Below are 17226 nucleotides of genomic sequence, written 5' to 3'. Positions count from 1 at the left end.
TTTCGCCCCTTAGGGGCTTCCTCAAGGGATTTAATAGAAATCAAAGTGTTTGTTAGAACAAAATGTTCATATGAGGGGCTGTGTTTAAGGTAGCGAGGCGATTCAAAATATGTATAATATTCGGTATTTAAAGAGAATTGCTATATGTAGTTACATAGGTGATCCAATAGATTTGTACTGTACATGTGCCCGATATCAGCCCTGAACCGATTATTGGGCATCAACCATTGGACGTGTGTTACGTAGCCTTGGAGGTTTCCATTTGTTTTTAAAGATGATATTCTAGTAACCACTAGGCAATCTGCCAACATTTTAGGAGGTTTTTTTCTTGCCCACACTGGTCCCTTATAAATTTTTTATCAAGGGTTCCTTAAGACCTGAAAAGTTTTTTTATGTGTTCCTCTCTGGGGTAAGGCGATTGGCAAAGGCTGTGCCAGAGAAAACAGGATCGGAGACTGGCCATCTGCCAGGTTTGTTCGGCCCATGATGTGCCTCAGCAGAGAGACTCAAGACTCAAGAGACTCCTATCCTAATGGAGATCCTTTGTGTCACTTATGCAAGGCTTCCAGTACTTCCTGGTGGGGTGTAAAAGTTGCAGAACAAATATATTAAAGTAAATAAAGTGCACTAGTCTCTGATTGGCTTAGAAGACAGTCCCTCTCCCTCCCAGGTAAACATTGCTGTAAAATCAGGACTGGTTCAGGTACTTATAATGACACTGTTACTGGCAGCTCTGCAGCATGTGACTGTTAAAGCTGCTAACAAAAATTTATAGAATGAAGATGCCTCTGGTTGCCAAAAAGTGAAGTTACAGCAAGAAGTTAAAGTAAATCACATGCCCAGCAGGGCTATTACTATCTGACACACCAGAAAGTGGTGGGCAGGACCTCTTTAAATAAGGAAACATTTTGCCTTCCATCCAGCGTAAAGGTAAATATAAAACTCTCCAAGGAGATAAACCACTGCGTAATATGTTGGTGCTAAAAAAATCCTGTTAATTATTATTAATTATAACAATGTTAATGGAGATAACATAGAGTAGACCTCTTTTGAATTGTTTTTGATGTTTTAACCTTTCCCTGGATAGGGCCTTCACGTCAACCCTTTTGAAACATAAATGAAACTGTATTCTAGAGATACTAAAAGTACGGACCTGTATTAGGGTGTAGCACTCTGCACAGCCAGTACCAGGGAATATTTATTATCCCCTCCCTACCTTGATGGAGAGGTAAGCGTAAAATCAGAAGGATGGTGTGGACTGTGCCAGAAGATTCAATGAGCGCCACTGCAGAGAAGTGCCACCCATCCAGGACTGCCAGTGGGGAGTTGCTTACCAATATTCTGGCTAAACGCTCATCCCATTCCTCTATCATTGTGGATTCCCAGCAAGATTCACCATTCCTAACCAGACAGGGATAACCTGCCCCCTGTTGTGTCTGTGTATGCAACATGTGTCTGCATTCAGGTACTGTGAGAGTCAGGATGTGCATTCTGAATAGTGGATAAACCTGTCCCCTGCACTCTGTATGGTTGGTACACTGTCCTCTGCACTTTGTATGTTACATACACCTGACCCTGCACTCTGTACATTACATATACCTGACCTCTGCACACTACATTACATACACCTGACCCTGCACTCTACATTACATACAACTGTCCCCTGCACTCTGTACATTCCTACACCTGACCCCTGCACTCTGTACATTACATACACCTGACCCTGCACTCTACATTACATACAACTGTCCCCTGCACTCTACATTACATACAACTGTCCCCTGCACTCTGTACATTCCTTACACCTGACCCCTGCACTCTGTACATTACATATACCTGCCCCCTGCACATAACATACACCTGTCCCCTGCACTCTGTACATTATACCTGCACTCTGCACACTACATACACCTGTCCCCTCCACTCTGTACATTACTTACACTTGTCCCCTGCACATTACTTACACTTGTCCCCTGCACTCTGTACATTGCATACACCTGTCCCCTGCACTCTGTACATTGCATACACCTGTCCCCCACACTCTGTACATTGCATACACCTGTCCCCTGCCCTCTGTACATTACATACACCTGTCACCTGCCCTCTGTACATTACATACACCTGCCCCTGCACTCTGTACATTGCATACACCTGACCTCTATGTGTCACACATTTGACCCAAAGCAGATTAGGCTCAGGTTTATTAAATTATTCCCTTGTAAGCCTCTCTTATTATTTTATTACTTCCCTCGGGGTACGCCAGACCTGATGAGTTCCAGCACCAGGTGATCCCAAACCCCAATGATTCATGAAACCTGGTGGGTAAAATAAAACTAACTTAAACTTTAATGGAGGACTTTGCATGCAGTAAAGCTTCTATCCGTCGTATATTTATTCATAATTCATATTTTGCAGTTTAGCTGGAACCACTGCAGCTCTCCGATAGCACTAAGAAGCTTTTACATCCTGACTGCCTTGAACTAAAACTCCCAGAATGAAACTGGGCAGCCTCTGTCAGCTTCAACCATAGCTAGAAAACAGCGCATGTGACTTGCGCCACACCCACCGCCGTCTTAGACGTTCCCATAACAACCATCGGCAATCTCTCCCCAGACATGGCCTCTTTATTGCCGTGACGTCATCAGAGGCCGACTAAAGCATGGGCGGTGTCTAGGAAACAGGTGTGTGGGGTTTTAGGATTTGTGTTGTTTTTGCTTTATAGTGCAGGAGGAAAGAAGAATATATCTGCACATTGTTATATTTTAATAGACAGAGCTGCCTGTGGGGTGGTAAATCAGTATTACTGGGTCTATTTCCTTATAACACAGGCTGGGAAGTACAGCACAGATCTTTATCAAGGAAGAGATCTCATTGCAGAAACTGCTAGTAAATTTACATGGGTACCCAGCTGTATTATTTATATGAACTGCTATTGTGCAGCGGTCAGAAAATGTAGAGAAACAAGTGATGAAATGGGTTCAGACTCCCCAAATGTTCTTCTGATTCTATAGGTTTCCTAAAGCAATGTGGGTCTGTCAATGGACCTAGGGGGAAATGGCAGCAAGTTTAACACCGACATCCAGGGTCCACAGTCACCTGCTGGATCTCACACGCTGTCTGCCGGCTTCTGAGTGTGCACAGGGCTATGATGACCCATGACAACCTGGCCAAAGATAAAGAATATCGGAAAAAATATATATTGTTCAATTTTTGGTTCCCCTAACCCCCCATTTCCTATGACTTGAAATCTCCCCCCCCCCCCCCCATCCTGTTACCCATTGTGATCACCAAATATGTTTCATTATCTATCTCTTTCTTATGACCTAGTTGTGGAAGCAGCGACTGACCCAGCCAGGATCTTATATGACCTCTGACACTTAATATGGCTACTGCTCAGAAGGCAGATTCCGAAAATGACTCTGATGGGGAAATTTCTGAAGACCCGGAAAGGCAGGCGCTGGATTATGTGTCCAGGGTACTTGGCAATCTCGCCCTGCAGGGCAGAGTCCAGCAGACTCCTCAAACTCTGCCCATGGAGGTTCAGGACAACATCCAGCATGAAGGTCTGGATCTGAAGAAATCTCCAGTGACTGGTGACCATGGGGAGATATCCTCCATGCTCTTACGTCTTCCGCTGGAGCTGATCCTACATATAATGTCCTTTCTGGACCCCCGGTTCATCCTCAGCGTGTTGCCTCTTGTGTGCCGCACTCTCCGGGATGTTGTGGCAGATAAGGTGATGTGGAGGTTGCGGGTTCAGAGAAACATAGGCACAAATTTTCCAGTAGTAGAACGTAAGTAATGCAGTAGAGCAACTTGCCCTCTCTTCCTCATACACACATATTGGTCCACTCCAGCATTTCTCAACCTTATTGCCCCTGAAGAACCTCTAAAATAAATTTTAGGTCTTGAGGAACTTCTACTTAAACACATTAATTTAGAGTCAATAGGAAAAACCCTTAGAATGGTGATCAGTGGTGGTGGCTATAGTACCACCTGTGGAGACATGAAAGTGGTGTTGGCACCAGAAGTACTCAGGCATTATCAAAGGAGAAGTCAATCAACCACAGTTTTTAGGAAGCCCCATCAACCTCTGGAGGAACCCTGGGGTTCTTCAGAACCTTGCTTGAGAATGGCTGGTCTTCTCCGAGCTCTCTCCTTTTTCAGAAATTCAGAACACACTGACATATCCCCTCCTCCTGATTCACAGACATCACAACACACTGACCTCTCCTCCCATCATGGTCCACTCAATAGACACTGATTTTACCCATCATAATCTCATATATAAACCTCAGGACGTCCAATCCAATCATTTCATGACTGTCACCGTCATGTTTTTTTTCCACAGAGGAAACGTTTGAATGGCCAGCTGCTTGCATTGAGTTAGAAGAGCAGTTATCTAAGTGGTCAGACAATGGAAAGAAGGCTGAATATTTCTCATTGTCTGATGGTCATTTTGCCCCTGTGGATTCTGTGCTGTTATTAGAGGTGGGTTTTCTTGGCCTGTGCCACTAAAAAATTTTTTAGTGTAGTCTCCCAATTAAAGATTTTTAATATCCTTCTAAATACAATTGCTTGATTAGGATTTTACTGCTTAAGCAGAGCTTAAAATCTACACTGTGTTGTGAGCTCTTGCTAAAACATGCACAGGATTTTTTCACATTATGCCACACTACTAATTGCCCTTCTCAGCGATGTGGTGCCTGTGATTTGCCCTTTTCACCTGTGCCCAGTCTTTTTCCGGTTTCTGTGTCTTTAGGTATTAATAAGCTGGCTTGTAATAGCAAAACATCTCTTCCTGTGCACTGAGGTTCAATATTCACAGAATTCAAGCCGTGCCCAGATGGTACAGTCATAAAATCTGTAGAATTCCCCCACATTGTTCTTCACGAAAGTTTTGCGCTATCCTTGTTGCCTCTGTAATGGCAGTTGAATTGTTATGAATACCAAAAGTAACTTAAAGTGGAACTAATAATACAAAAACAAGACAATACTTGTTTACATCGCACAGTGTATGTACTATGCAGCATAGAGCCAGCTCTATTCCCAGCATTGCCCAGAAAAGACCTAAATGTTGGCGATCAATTTACAAATCAATTCATACTTTTTTAAACTACAAGTATGAGGCTTTTTGCATTGACTTCATATTTTGAAACTGCTACCCAATCTCTTAGATTGTAAGCTCTTCAGGGCAGGGTCCTCTCCTGGCCCTGTGTCACTGTCTGTCTGTGATTTGCAGCCCCTATTTAATGTACAATGCTGCATAATATGTGGGCACTATATAAATTCTGTTTAATAATATTGATTTTGGTCCTGCAGAAAGGATCGCTGTGTTTGTCCGGATCCCGGGACAGAAACGTCATCCTTTGGGACCTGAAAAATCTGGGTCAAAAAGAAGAGACTGTCAATTTTAAGGTGCTAGGAACTTCAAGAACAGGAACACACACGGTAAAGATGCAACCGACACCTGATGGCAGGAAGCACCTAAAGCTTAATATAATCTGTAGTATATGCAGTTATTTAACTGTTGTATTACATTGGTGCTACCTAATTGGAGCACAGAGAAGTAAGCTTTAAACCCTGATTGTTCTAGGGATGGGCCTGGACACTTGCCGCCTGTGGTAATCAAGTCTGCTCTGGCTCCTGGGATAGCACTATGAAGATTTGGGACATTGCAGCAGATGGGCAGCAGCTTGCAGAAATTCGGTAAAATGCCCTTTTGTAAACCTGTTAATTTCTAGCAGAAAATAAACTGTATGGAAAATGGGAACTGGTAGAAGCCTTTTGTTAAATCAAAGTTTATGTAAAATCATTTAAACATTTCTTCTGCCCTTGACTAATGTCATGTTGCACCAATTTGTCCTAACCCAAGTTCTTTATTAGTATCTGTTCACATTTTGTTCACCAAACTTGTTCCGGAAGGTGGTTGAAACATTATTGCTGTTGGTGACTAACCCAGTGGGGAAGGGGGGGTGCAGGCAAGGACTTGGAACAAGGCACTGGGTGTTGTTCATACTTTCATCAATCACAGGCCTGGCGAGAGAATCGGGGCATTTGATGAGGCTCCTCGAATCACTGACCATGAGATTTGTTCCTCTCAGCCCCTTTTAGCTGGGCACACCACCTGGCACATTTTAGTAACCACCTGTCTGTTTTTGGATGGTTATTGAAGGGTTGGTTCACAATACATGGGCTTCCACCCCTCTACAATTTCAACACTGGGTTTACCACTGCTACCCTTGGGCAAAAGATGAACCCCTTTGCATAACCAAATCCCTCGAATTAATGAGGGGTCATGTTCTGAACAAAACAGGGCACCACCGGATACTGTACTTGAGCACTGTTGTTACTTAAAAAGCATTTTAGGCTTGGTCTAGTGCTATTTAATATCTGTTTGCAAACAAGAGCCACTTTGGTAGTCCATGGGGAAGTTGAGTAACATCAAAAATTGGTTTTACTATTCTGTATGAGTACCTTGAAAACCTATTTAATTATAAATATATAAAGATTTACCTTTGTTGTGGATGCACTCATTAGTCCACTGACCAAAGATTTTATATACAATTAAAAGTACTCTGTTTTACTTTTTTATTTCAGGGGGCGAGCTGCAATTCTTAGCCTGGCTTATCTACCTGATATCTTGGTTGCAGGGACTTATGACAAGAGGGTGAGCGTGTTTGATCCAAGAGGTGAGCAGTACCTTATAGCAGTTGTAATAATGTATAATGGTTTGCCAAATGTATATCAAAGTTCATTCAATTGCCTGACTTTGCAGAGGTGGCAGCTTGTGTATTGGGTTCAAACCAACAATGTTTTATGTATCTCAGCTGTCTGTCTTGTCTGTCCTGTGTGTTACCCCATGTTAGTGTGTTAGGTTTATCTCAAGTGCAGCCTGTTGTCTCACCCTTTAAGGGATGAGATCAGACTGTCTATATTGTTGTTTGTTATACACTGATAAAATTATTAATTTAAATTTTTATGCACTGCAGGATAGAACAAAAAAAATTTGTTTTTATCATCTGTTACATCTAATGTATGCTAGAATAGATTTATGTGAGTGTGTGGATATATCACAAGGCTACATACACCCAGTGTCTATAAATGGACCTGCCAAGCAGCTGGTATATATTTATATATAAGATATCTTTAGAAGAACAATACCTGTCCATGTATGAGGTAGATGAGTTTGTTTATAACGTGTACCTATTGCAATGCTTACCCAACCCTTGGATCTATGCTCACTTGGTTCTTCACTCCTGTGGTTGTTTGATTAGCTTCCATTCCTACCCCTCCCTCTCCTAACCTGCTTTTAGTTCTGCTCTACAGGGAATTGCAGAAGTCTAATACTAGGCCAGATTCAGATATTTAAAAATCCAATGATTTGGTAATTAGGAGTTGCATTAGTTTATCTTTTATATCTACCTGAACTTTAATGGTAAAGTGACCCATTGTTCACCCAAAAAACCCTTTTTCCAGCGGCTCACCCATTGATCAAATCCAGAAAGTTACATTCCAGTCCAGTTTTGTCCCTAGCGGCTGACGACCGTTACATTTTGTCCAGTGGAGAGGACCGAACACTGGTGGTGTTTGACCGCAGGACAAATACTGTTTTGCAGACTATAAAGGTAAGACATAAAGTTTGTGTACCTGCAAATGTTTCATCTTTTTTAGCAACATTCTCTCTTCCTTTTGTTTCCCCAATTTAATTACAGAGGGGCTTATGTGTGAACATATGTGACTAGGATTTCGTTCTCTATATGTGTGGTGGAACAGTTTTTCTGAGACATGAGCCATGACAGATCAGAGGAAAGGGTGTGGCATAACAAGAAGGGATTGCAATATATATGGGGTTGATTTACTAAAGGGATCTAGTTCTCATAGCAAAATAAATAATTCCTTTCTAAGGAGTATTTCACCAAGCTCTGTTGACTTCTACCATCCAATCACGTGCAAGCAAAAATGTTGTTTTATTTTATATTACCTTGCTGTTATCTGTTTGTTCTTCTCTTATATAGATGGGCTTTTACCTCTTCTGCATGTCTTATGAGTTACCACAGCTATGGGCAGGAAACAGCCAAGGATTGATCCAGGTGTATGAAAACCATGGAGGGAAATTCCAGCACCTGCGGGTACTGGAAATTACAATTTATTATCAGTACATCGTGTACAGATATATCAGTGCAATCCATGTACAGTTGAATTGTTATGAATGTTGCTTGCTATGAATGATAGCATCAGCAGAGGAGCAGGGTTTAGTCCAGGCAGCAGGATTAAAGTCCATATAACAAGCTAAGGTCAGAATTCAGGAAGAAAAATCAGTATGTGGAACAAGGCTATCTGTGGAAGATCAAAATCTGTGTAAGAGGTCTGAATCAAGACAGCAAAGACAACATAATCGGCACAAATGAATCCAATACCTAAATAGCTGGCTAATGTCTGATTTGGCACACATAAGTAATGAGGTATGGAAGTATCTGTGGTGTACAATAATTCTTACACCATTCATAGGAGCAGTGACAGAACAGGTAAGATTGGGGTTCAATCCACCAGAGACCCAGATTTCCACCTTCTGCCATTGACTGTATATAAAGGATACAGTGAGGTCCGTAAATATTTGGACGGAGACAACTTTTTTCTAATTTTGCTTCTGTACATTACCACAATTAATTTTAAGTGAAACAACTCAGATGCAGTTGAACTGCAGACCGTCAGCTTTAATTCAGTGGGTTGAACAAAAAGACTGCATAAAAATGTGAGGAATGAAAGCCCTTTTTTTTTTTACACAATCACTTAATTTCAGGGGCAAGTAACTGGACAAATGAAAAAGCTGAGAATAAAATGTCCATTTCTAATACTTGGTTGAAAACCCTTTGCTGGCAATGGCAGCCTGTAGTCTTGAACTCATAGACATCACCAAATGCTGGGTTTCCTCCTTTTAAATGCTCTGCCAGGCCTTTACTGCAGTGGCTTTCAGTTACTGTTTTTATGGGCCTTTCTGTCCGACGTTTAGTCTTCAACAAGTGAATTGCATGCTCAATTTGGGTTCAGATCGGTATTTTACCGTATTTTTCACACTATAAGAAGCACTTTGTTCCCCCCGAAAGTGGGGGGGAAATGGGGGTGCATCTTATGGTTCAAATACAACCCGCCCGTGCCTCCAAGAGGGGCCAGGCAGGCGGCTGCAGTTCCATCTAGCCTGGCATGCCCCCTGCAGCATGACCCCTCCGTTCTGCAGCCTTGTTAACACTGAAGCTAGGATCGTTCAGGGAGAAGGAGGGGAACGGCTGTAGTCTTCAAGGGACATTGCACTAAAATCATCAGGCAGTGCAGAAAGGCCCTGCCTTACCCCCTCCCTGCTGTCCCCTAGTAGCCCCATATATAGGGATGCTGGGGATGTGTTTTAGTGTGAGAAGGCTCTGTGTAACAGTGGGGAGGGAGGTAGAGAGGGTAGGAGGAGGGCAGCACCTCATTCTCTTATGACAGGTAAGTTGTAGCTTTCCTGTCACTATAGTCTTGTAGTGCAATGTGCAATCTCTCTCGTTAAATATTATTCTGCTATATTTTATTAAATATTTCTTTATACAATTTGGTTCACAATATTTTTTTCCTCCTCTAAAACCTGGGTGCTTCTTATGGTCAGGTGCTTTCATGCAGTGTTCTCTTTATAGTAGACCTGGATATCGATACGCCTACCTCCTGGAGAGTGTTGTTCACTTGGTTGGCTGTTGTGAAGGGGTTTCTCTTCATCATGGAAATGATTCTGCGATCATCCATCACTGTTGTCTTCCGTGGACGTCCAGGTCTTTGAGTCAATTGTCTAATTACTTTTGAGCCTCTGAAATGAAGTGATTGTGTAAAAAAAAAAAAAAAAAAAAAAAAAAAAAAAAGGCTTTAGTTTTTTACATTTTTATGCAATCTTTTTGTTCAACCCACTGAATTAAAGCTGAAAGAGATGTTTCATTTAAAATTAATCGTGGTAATGTACAGAACCAAAATTAGAAACAAGTTGTCTGTCCAAATATTTATGTACCTAACTGTATTTACACCAGAGATTCAGATTCCCATTACTCTATGGGTTTTCATACCCTTCCCCAACATTCTAGTAAGGTTTTTATTTAGACCGATGTTCTCGGCTTTAGTTCCTTGTCCTCTAGGGTTCCTAAAATTTTGAATTCAATTAACTATGATACTATGATACATACCTGTGACTGTGGAATACTGGAATACTTGGAGGTTGTCAGAGATTGGTGGAAACTCTGGTATTGGAGGTGCTGATCATTTAGGTAATATGTACAATGTTACATAGTTGCTTTTACATTCCCCTAATAACATTTTCTTTTTATGTGTTTTCTGTTTCTTATCTGGTTACGTTCTTTCCTGTCCCCTGCTTCTTCTGTTATGTCTTCGCCTCCTGTCCATCACTCTCCTTTTACTTCTTTCTTGAATTTATTTTTCTTTTTACTCCTCAATCCTGTCATTGCTTTTTTTTTTTATCCCATCCCCTTCTCTACCTTTCATCTTCTATGTGTCTATCGTGTGTTGTGTTTTTCTTCCTTCCTTTTTTATTTTATTTTTTTTTTTCTCTCAATATTTATCACCTCCTCTATCTTTTTTTTTCCCCTTTTGTTCCCCCCTTTCTACCCTTTTGCTCTTCTGTCCTCCTTCTATTCGCTTTACTTTTCCTTTACTTTCTCATCCTGTTCTCTATATACCCTTCCTCTACTCTCCACTGTTCTCGTCTTCATCTCTTTACTCCATGTATATTGTCTTTATTTGTTTCTGTTCCTCAATTCTTTTCTGTTTACTCGTCCACTCATCTACCTTCCTCTTCTTTTTACTCTTTATGTACCCCAATCTTCCTAAATCCTTCTTTTTTCATCCTATTTTCTGATCCTTTTCTTTCATGTCTCTCGCTCTTTCTCGTCTTTCTCTCCCTCTATCACGTCATCAGAGTTTTGATGTAGGTCACACCTCACAGATCACTGGTATCTTGCACTCGGCAGGTGCACTCTATACAACGTCCACTGATAAGACTGTCAAGGTAAGTGATCACATTTAATGAATTGTGGGAGTTATGTTGAGGAGTTCTGCTCTTTTTTAGAATGACATACAGTGCAGCCTGTGTATACCAAAAGAACTACAAGCTGGGCTACCAATACGTTTATATCATATGGGTGTTGCAGCACAGAGATCACTGGCTGAATTCGATTAAGAGCACTGATGTTTTGCAAAAAAATAAACAGTTGAAGTTGAATTGTTTTTACTAATAAAAGGTATAGGATTTTGGAATTAAATGGTTGCATGTTTTATAATATATCTTCTGTATGGAATTTGGTACATATTTCTAGAAAAATTTTAATTCTTCTACCTAAAGTTCTGCTTTAAAGTGAACCTGATCTGGCCTACAGAACTACTAAAGTGAATTTATTACTAAAGCGCAGTGCTTTGTTTTGTCTGTAAGGTACCTATTTTAGTCTTTAAACTGAACCCCAAAAACCCATGGGATCTCACATGGAGGCCATACATTGAGCCTCCAGTTCATTCGATAAAGTGATTAAGGTGATAAGACACTGCAAAAGAAGACTAATGATACTTTAACCATACACAACAGGTATCTCTCAGTAGCAATATCCGTTAATGATGAAATCCATATCTTAATTGGCTTTTTTATAGACTGCAAAAAAATACATGTACATCAACTATACTTTAAAGCCTTAATTTTTTAAATCAGCTGAATTATAAGCAATTTGTTTTTATCCATATTGTATCCAGGGCCTACTAATATTTAATAACATGAATATTACAGGAGTAAGGTTTTGTATGTTGGATGATATCATTTTGTATTAATAATAATATTACACAGTATTTATATAGCGCTGACATATTACACAGCACTTTACAAAGTCCATAATCTTGTCACTAGCTGTCCCTCAAATAGGCTCACAATCTAATGTCCCTACCTCAGTCATATGTTATGTTTTGTCTTTATGTATCTTAATCTATAATACAGTCTATGGTCAATTCTGGGGGGAAGCCAATTAACCTAACTGCATGTTTTGGAAGAAAGTAAGAAATATTCAAATGAATGTACCTTTTATGGATGTTTAGTCACATCTTAATAGGTCTGTCATAGTACCATATATAGTTACTGGATACTGATGATAATCAAGAATGTATATAATTCAGTGAAAATTCACAGATAGCATTATATTGCTGACTGAAAGTCTAAAACAGCATTTCTATGCAAGTCCCAGAATGCCACATCAAAGAGCTGTATGTGTTTTAAATTATCTTGTGCTACCAATAATTATGGGTGCCAGTCACCCCTAATTAATAGCACATTAGGACCACACTTTCTATAACATTTTTCTACATAAGGAAATCATTTAAAATCTTTATTTTTGTAATCTATGGCTAGGGAGTAACCAGTCAAAATTCCATTCTTTGCACACAATTTCTTAATCCCAAATTCTAAAATGATTTTATATTATTCCAAAGAGATCCACAGGCACATGTTAATTTTATATTGTAGTAGACAAAGACTGTTCTGCATGGTGGGTTACCCGTCACTTCATCTCATTAAAATATATGCCCTTGACCATTTTACGGCTACCATTCCCAGCCCGAGGTAGCGTTGCTTAACACGGTCCCCTGTGTTAGTCTGCTGCTTGTTTTGCTTGCGCGTGAGTGTGTATGTATTAAAAAATATAAATATAAATATATCTATATATATATATATATATATATATATATATATATATATTTTTTTTTTTTTTTTTTTCTTTTAATAGAATTAGTTTTTTCCAGGTGGTCTCCATGCCAGCTCACCATATTTCATGCCACACAAAATACTCCTGTCTTCTAAACAATTTGTTCCATGTTCAGTCTCTGACTGCACTTTAGTTTCATCCACCAGCCCATATGACACATGTTGATGTGAGGACTAGTGGATGCAACCCTGGCATGCATTGGGGCACCAAGCACCCGACACAGAACCCAGTGTTGCAGATTCAGTAAGCTGCAGCTCTGTTCCTAGGTGAACCAAGGTTTGGGACACAGGTTTATGGACAGATAAATATTATTAGTCTTCTTTATCATGAATCTTTTTTAAAATAAACCTTCCCCTGAACAATAATCACTGTAGTCTTTTCCCAAATGTCAAAACCTGTGCTAGCCAGTGAGGTTCTCACATGTGATGGTTGAATGACAGGGCAGACCTGATCTTGACATGGGCATAGGATGAGTTCCTATGTACAGTCTGAGCCTACGATCTATAGCTGGGTACACACATGGAGTAATTGTCATGAACGAGTGCTTTATGCAGAGGGTAGGGGGAGAATGACAGAGCATCACCCCGCTGCGCTCTCTCCCCCTTTGCTTTCATTACGATCAGGACGGTCGTTCGGGCAATGGACAATGGGCGCTGTTCACACGCCAGATTCTTGTCCGATGTCGGGCCTAAACTGATTATCGGCCGAGAAGCATTGCAAGTGTGTACGTAGCCTTAGGGTCTTGACATGGTCACAATATGAGTAATAATGGGGGCACTGAAGGACACAATATAGAGCTGCACTTTTTTTTTTAATAATTGACTGATAATCTTGATTTTATTGACTGTTTTACTTCCAGGTCCACATTCCTACTGACCCTCCACGCACAATTTGCACACTGACACAGAGCTATTTGGTCAGTGGGGTAAGTGTTCTTAACGTGATTATTTATTTATTTTTTTTTTATATTTATTCAACTTTTATATTTTAATATGCAAATGAAAGCTGGTCCAGCTACTGGTCATATGATCATAATGGTGGTGATTGTAAAAGCCCTGCCTTGTCTAACAGTTCTGTGCCAGATCCTTAGTAGCCAGTCGAGCTGGCAATGGAGTGATAAATGTGAGGGGTGGCTTAATGCTTACTTGGTTTTCAGTATCATCAGTATTGTGTGTGTTTCTATCAATGTGTTTTTTTTTTTTTTTTTTTTTTTTACATGTGAGCCATGGGGGAGTGATTAACCCCCTAGGCTTAGAATGAGTAAAAATGATAAAATTATTGGGAGGTTATGTAACTGTATTTTGCTTGTTTTTCTGCCCTTTACATTTCACATTCATCCATTTTTCCCCCCCCCCAATATAGATCGATGTGTCTGGCAACACTATAGCTGCTGCTTCTGGAGAGCAAACTGTGGTGATATGGAGGTTTCCAAAATAAAGTATTTTGCTTTAATTTTTTGTTTGACTCCTAATTGTGGTAAAGGATGAGCTTACCAGTTTACAATATACCTGTTATCTGGTAAATACTTTTAGGTCTAATTTAACCAAAGGAAATCAATTTTTTTTATATTGTCTTTTAAAGCCACTTTGAATAATGTGTTGTGCATATTTGCTGAACTTGACATAAGCCTACCTACACCAATGAGTTAAGTTGTTTGGCCTCCCCCCATGTACAGGCCTTTGTATTCATAATAACATTAAACTATATAACTCAAGTTACTTTGCTTTTTGTTGGTTACACAAACTTCTGTTTCAGCATGTAGCTGGGCTTGAAAAATACAGAGATGTTTCCAATGGCTCATAGATAAAGCAACCTAATGGCTCCTGTATCAGAAATGTAAACTGAAGGAGGACACTAACAGTATAGTGCTATATATGCTTATGTTGAGAAACCTAAACTTGTGTCAATGTATGACACTAGTGTTCAATTATTCTGGGTATTGCCTACTGTCTAAAGCTATGTACATAGCCTTAATGATCCGTTACAGTGGATCACTAAACAAAAGCAGGGGACTTTTGTACACGTTAGATTTTCACAGCTAACACAATTGTATGGCCCATGTGTATCTAGCTTAAGATCCCGGCCTTTTTTGTGTCTTATTAGGATTTCCCATTAGTTCCTGTTCAACAGGAAATAAGAACATTTTCTAGTGCTGTGAATCCCTTGGAGGGTTTTCCCTATTTCCTGTCCTCATTGTTTTATATAGGACAATGGTCACCAAGATGAATTGAGAGGATGAGCCAACCCAAATGAGGACCCTCCTCAATAAGTCACAGAGATACTAATAAAACCAAATCCCCTATATGTTGTTTGTATATTGAATAGTCTGTATTTGAAATGTCTGCAAAGTAAACTATTAGATAATAATAAATGGGTCTTTTTATTTTAAAAAGTAAATAAAATTTTATATCTTGATTATGTATAATCAAAAAGCTATGTGTGTGTGTGTGTGTATGTGTATATATATATATATATATATATATATATATATATATATATATATTTATATATAAAATCTCAAATGTCCATAAAAGAGCCATTACGAATAGTATTGTTATAGTTCCATATCTATATGTTCCTCCTTTCACACTTTTAAATACAAATGATTCTGCTGCTGTTAACTGCAAAAAAAAAAGATGTTTAGATCCAATTGGTTTTCATAATTCCTTTTAAATAAACAGTGTGTCATCAAATGTTCCTTACATGAGGTTTTAAGTGATACAAGATATGGAAAACATCTTGCAAAAAGTGCATTAACTAGTTTCTTAAACAGTACATCAACATATTGCACACACAGCTGTTGATATTTTATAGAAAAAGGATTCCAGTTGCAATCTTCCAGTGTTTGCTGTTTAAACAACCTCAAATGGCTACCCAACCCACTAAGCTACATGTGAAGCAAATGTAGATGTAATGTGCTATAATAATACATGGTAGGTGCATTCTATTAAAGAAGACCAGTCATGTTTAACATCATGAAAAAGAATTCTCTCCCAGTTCCTGTTTGCTTCACCTAAACACCTGATCTCGTATGGAGCAGAGCTCATTGCTATATTTATAAACCAGCTTTAGGTCTATTTTCCAAAACCAATTTTCAGTCTGGGTGCATGGGAGAATGGGTCACGGTTTTGCTAGATTTTGGTCATACCTGAAATGAAGAAATACACTTTGTTCATTTCCCTGTTCCAAAAGCCAATTCTGATACCTGAAGCTGATCAACTGCATATGACTAAGCATGTGAAACATCATCATAAAAATATAAATAAATGTTTTTTATTGTCATACTTTAACCACACAGGTGAGACAGCATTCTAGGACTCCCCAGGAGCTGTTACCAATTTCTCTTCTTCCCAGGGGCCCAATGCTGTCTTTGTCAACCATTCCTTTATGTCCAACTTCCCTCTAAAAGTGCACTCAAAACCCATTTTTTTCACACTTGCCTACCTGTCTTTTGAAACTGTCACTACTTCCCACCAGTACATATCTCCCCTCCTATTGTGTGTTGTTACTTCCCCCACCTCCTAGATTGTAAGCTCTTCGGGGCAGGGTCCTCTCCTCCTCCTGTGTCACTGTCTGTTATTTGCAACCCCTATTTAATGTACAGCGCTGTGTAATATGTTAGCTCTGTATATATCTTGTTTATTAATAATAATAATAATATTAATAATAAAATCTTTTTTCAAGGTGGGCAAATTCTGGACACCAATAGTGGGCAAGGAAATACATCATGTACATAGTGAGCCTTGGAGGAAATCACTGTGACTGCAAATTCTTTTTTTTTTTCTCATAGCTGGAGGGGGAGGTGGAGAATTTAGGGATGGGAAAGATGACAAGAGGGAGGAGGAAATTTAATTAAGAAACTCAAATGACCCACATCACAGTTCTGACAATATATACCATTTTCTGAAGGTCAGACGTCCCTCAGCTTGGAAGAGGTGAGTGTGAATCTGAGGATCAATATGGTAAATGGAAGATCAGGGCAGTGAGATATTGGGTAACTGTGCAATGTTAACGTACCTTGTTTTATGCAATGACGTATATATTGTGATTGCTGGGAAAAGCTTAACTTTTGCTTGGTATGTAAAGAGGACATTTCTTCAGTAAACTGCTGAGAGTGTCTCACAGAGTGTTGAAGGAATATACAATTCCAAGGCTGCCATCAAAACCTGAGAATTTACTGTTGGGCACAACCGGCAGTTCCAGAATTTAACAGAATATTTAGTCTCTGGTCATTAGAGAATTTCCTGAGCTTCTTCTATAATTGCTAATTGCTTGGCTGTGTCTTGCTTCAATGTCTCGCTTTTCCAGAGTCACATGCTTTGAACAAGCATACAAAAAGTCAAATTCTCAGAAAAAAAAGGTTACTTTACTGATTATTAAGATTACTGTTTTTGCAATTCTTAACTGAAAAGCATATGGGAAACTTTTTTAAGTAAAATGTGTTATGTCACCT

The 17226-nt window shown here is 39.6% G+C and overlaps 1 protein-coding gene across 1 annotated transcript; it reads left to right on the top strand.

Moving 5' to 3' along the window:
* Positions 1-2539: 2539 nt before the first annotated feature.
* Positions 2540-15205, top strand: FBXW9 (F-box and WD repeat domain containing 9). Its single transcript, XM_072399483.1, has 11 exons — positions 2540-2681; positions 3328-3794; positions 4352-4491; positions 5323-5451; positions 5597-5709; positions 6601-6692; positions 7480-7628; positions 8019-8132; positions 10955-11044; positions 13633-13698; positions 14136-15205. Exons 2-11 carry the CDS (start codon positions 3383-3385, stop codon positions 14208-14210), a joined length of 1380 nt encoding a protein of 459 aa, XP_072255584.1. The 5' UTR covers positions 2540-2681; positions 3328-3382; the 3' UTR covers positions 14211-15205.
* Positions 15206-17226: the final 2021 nt, after the last annotated feature.

Source organism: Pyxicephalus adspersus, chromosome 2 (genome assembly GCF_032062135.1).
Source record: "Pyxicephalus adspersus chromosome 2, UCB_Pads_2.0, whole genome shotgun sequence".
In the NCBI taxonomy this organism is placed as follows: Eukaryota; Metazoa; Chordata; class Amphibia; order Anura; family Pyxicephalidae; genus Pyxicephalus; species Pyxicephalus adspersus.
Note: the sequence above shows the minus strand (reverse complement) of the source record. Positions and strands in the feature narration are given on the sequence as shown.

What these genes read in the sequence shown, in the direction of transcription:
- FBXW9 (XM_072399483.1), top strand. Translation starts at nt 3,383, where the DNA reads ATGGCTACTGCTCAGAAGGCAGATTCCGAAAATGACTCTGATGGGGAA. An exon ending in ATTCTGTGCTGTTATTAGAG is followed by an intron (nt 4,492 to 5,322) that starts GTGGGTTTTCTT and finishes TTGGTCCTGCAG; the next exon opens with AAAGGATCGCTGTGTTTGTC. An exon ending in GAGCGTGTTTGATCCAAGAG is followed by an intron (nt 6,693 to 7,479) that starts GTGAGCAGTACC and finishes CCCTTTTTCCAG; the next exon opens with CGGCTCACCCATTGATCAAA.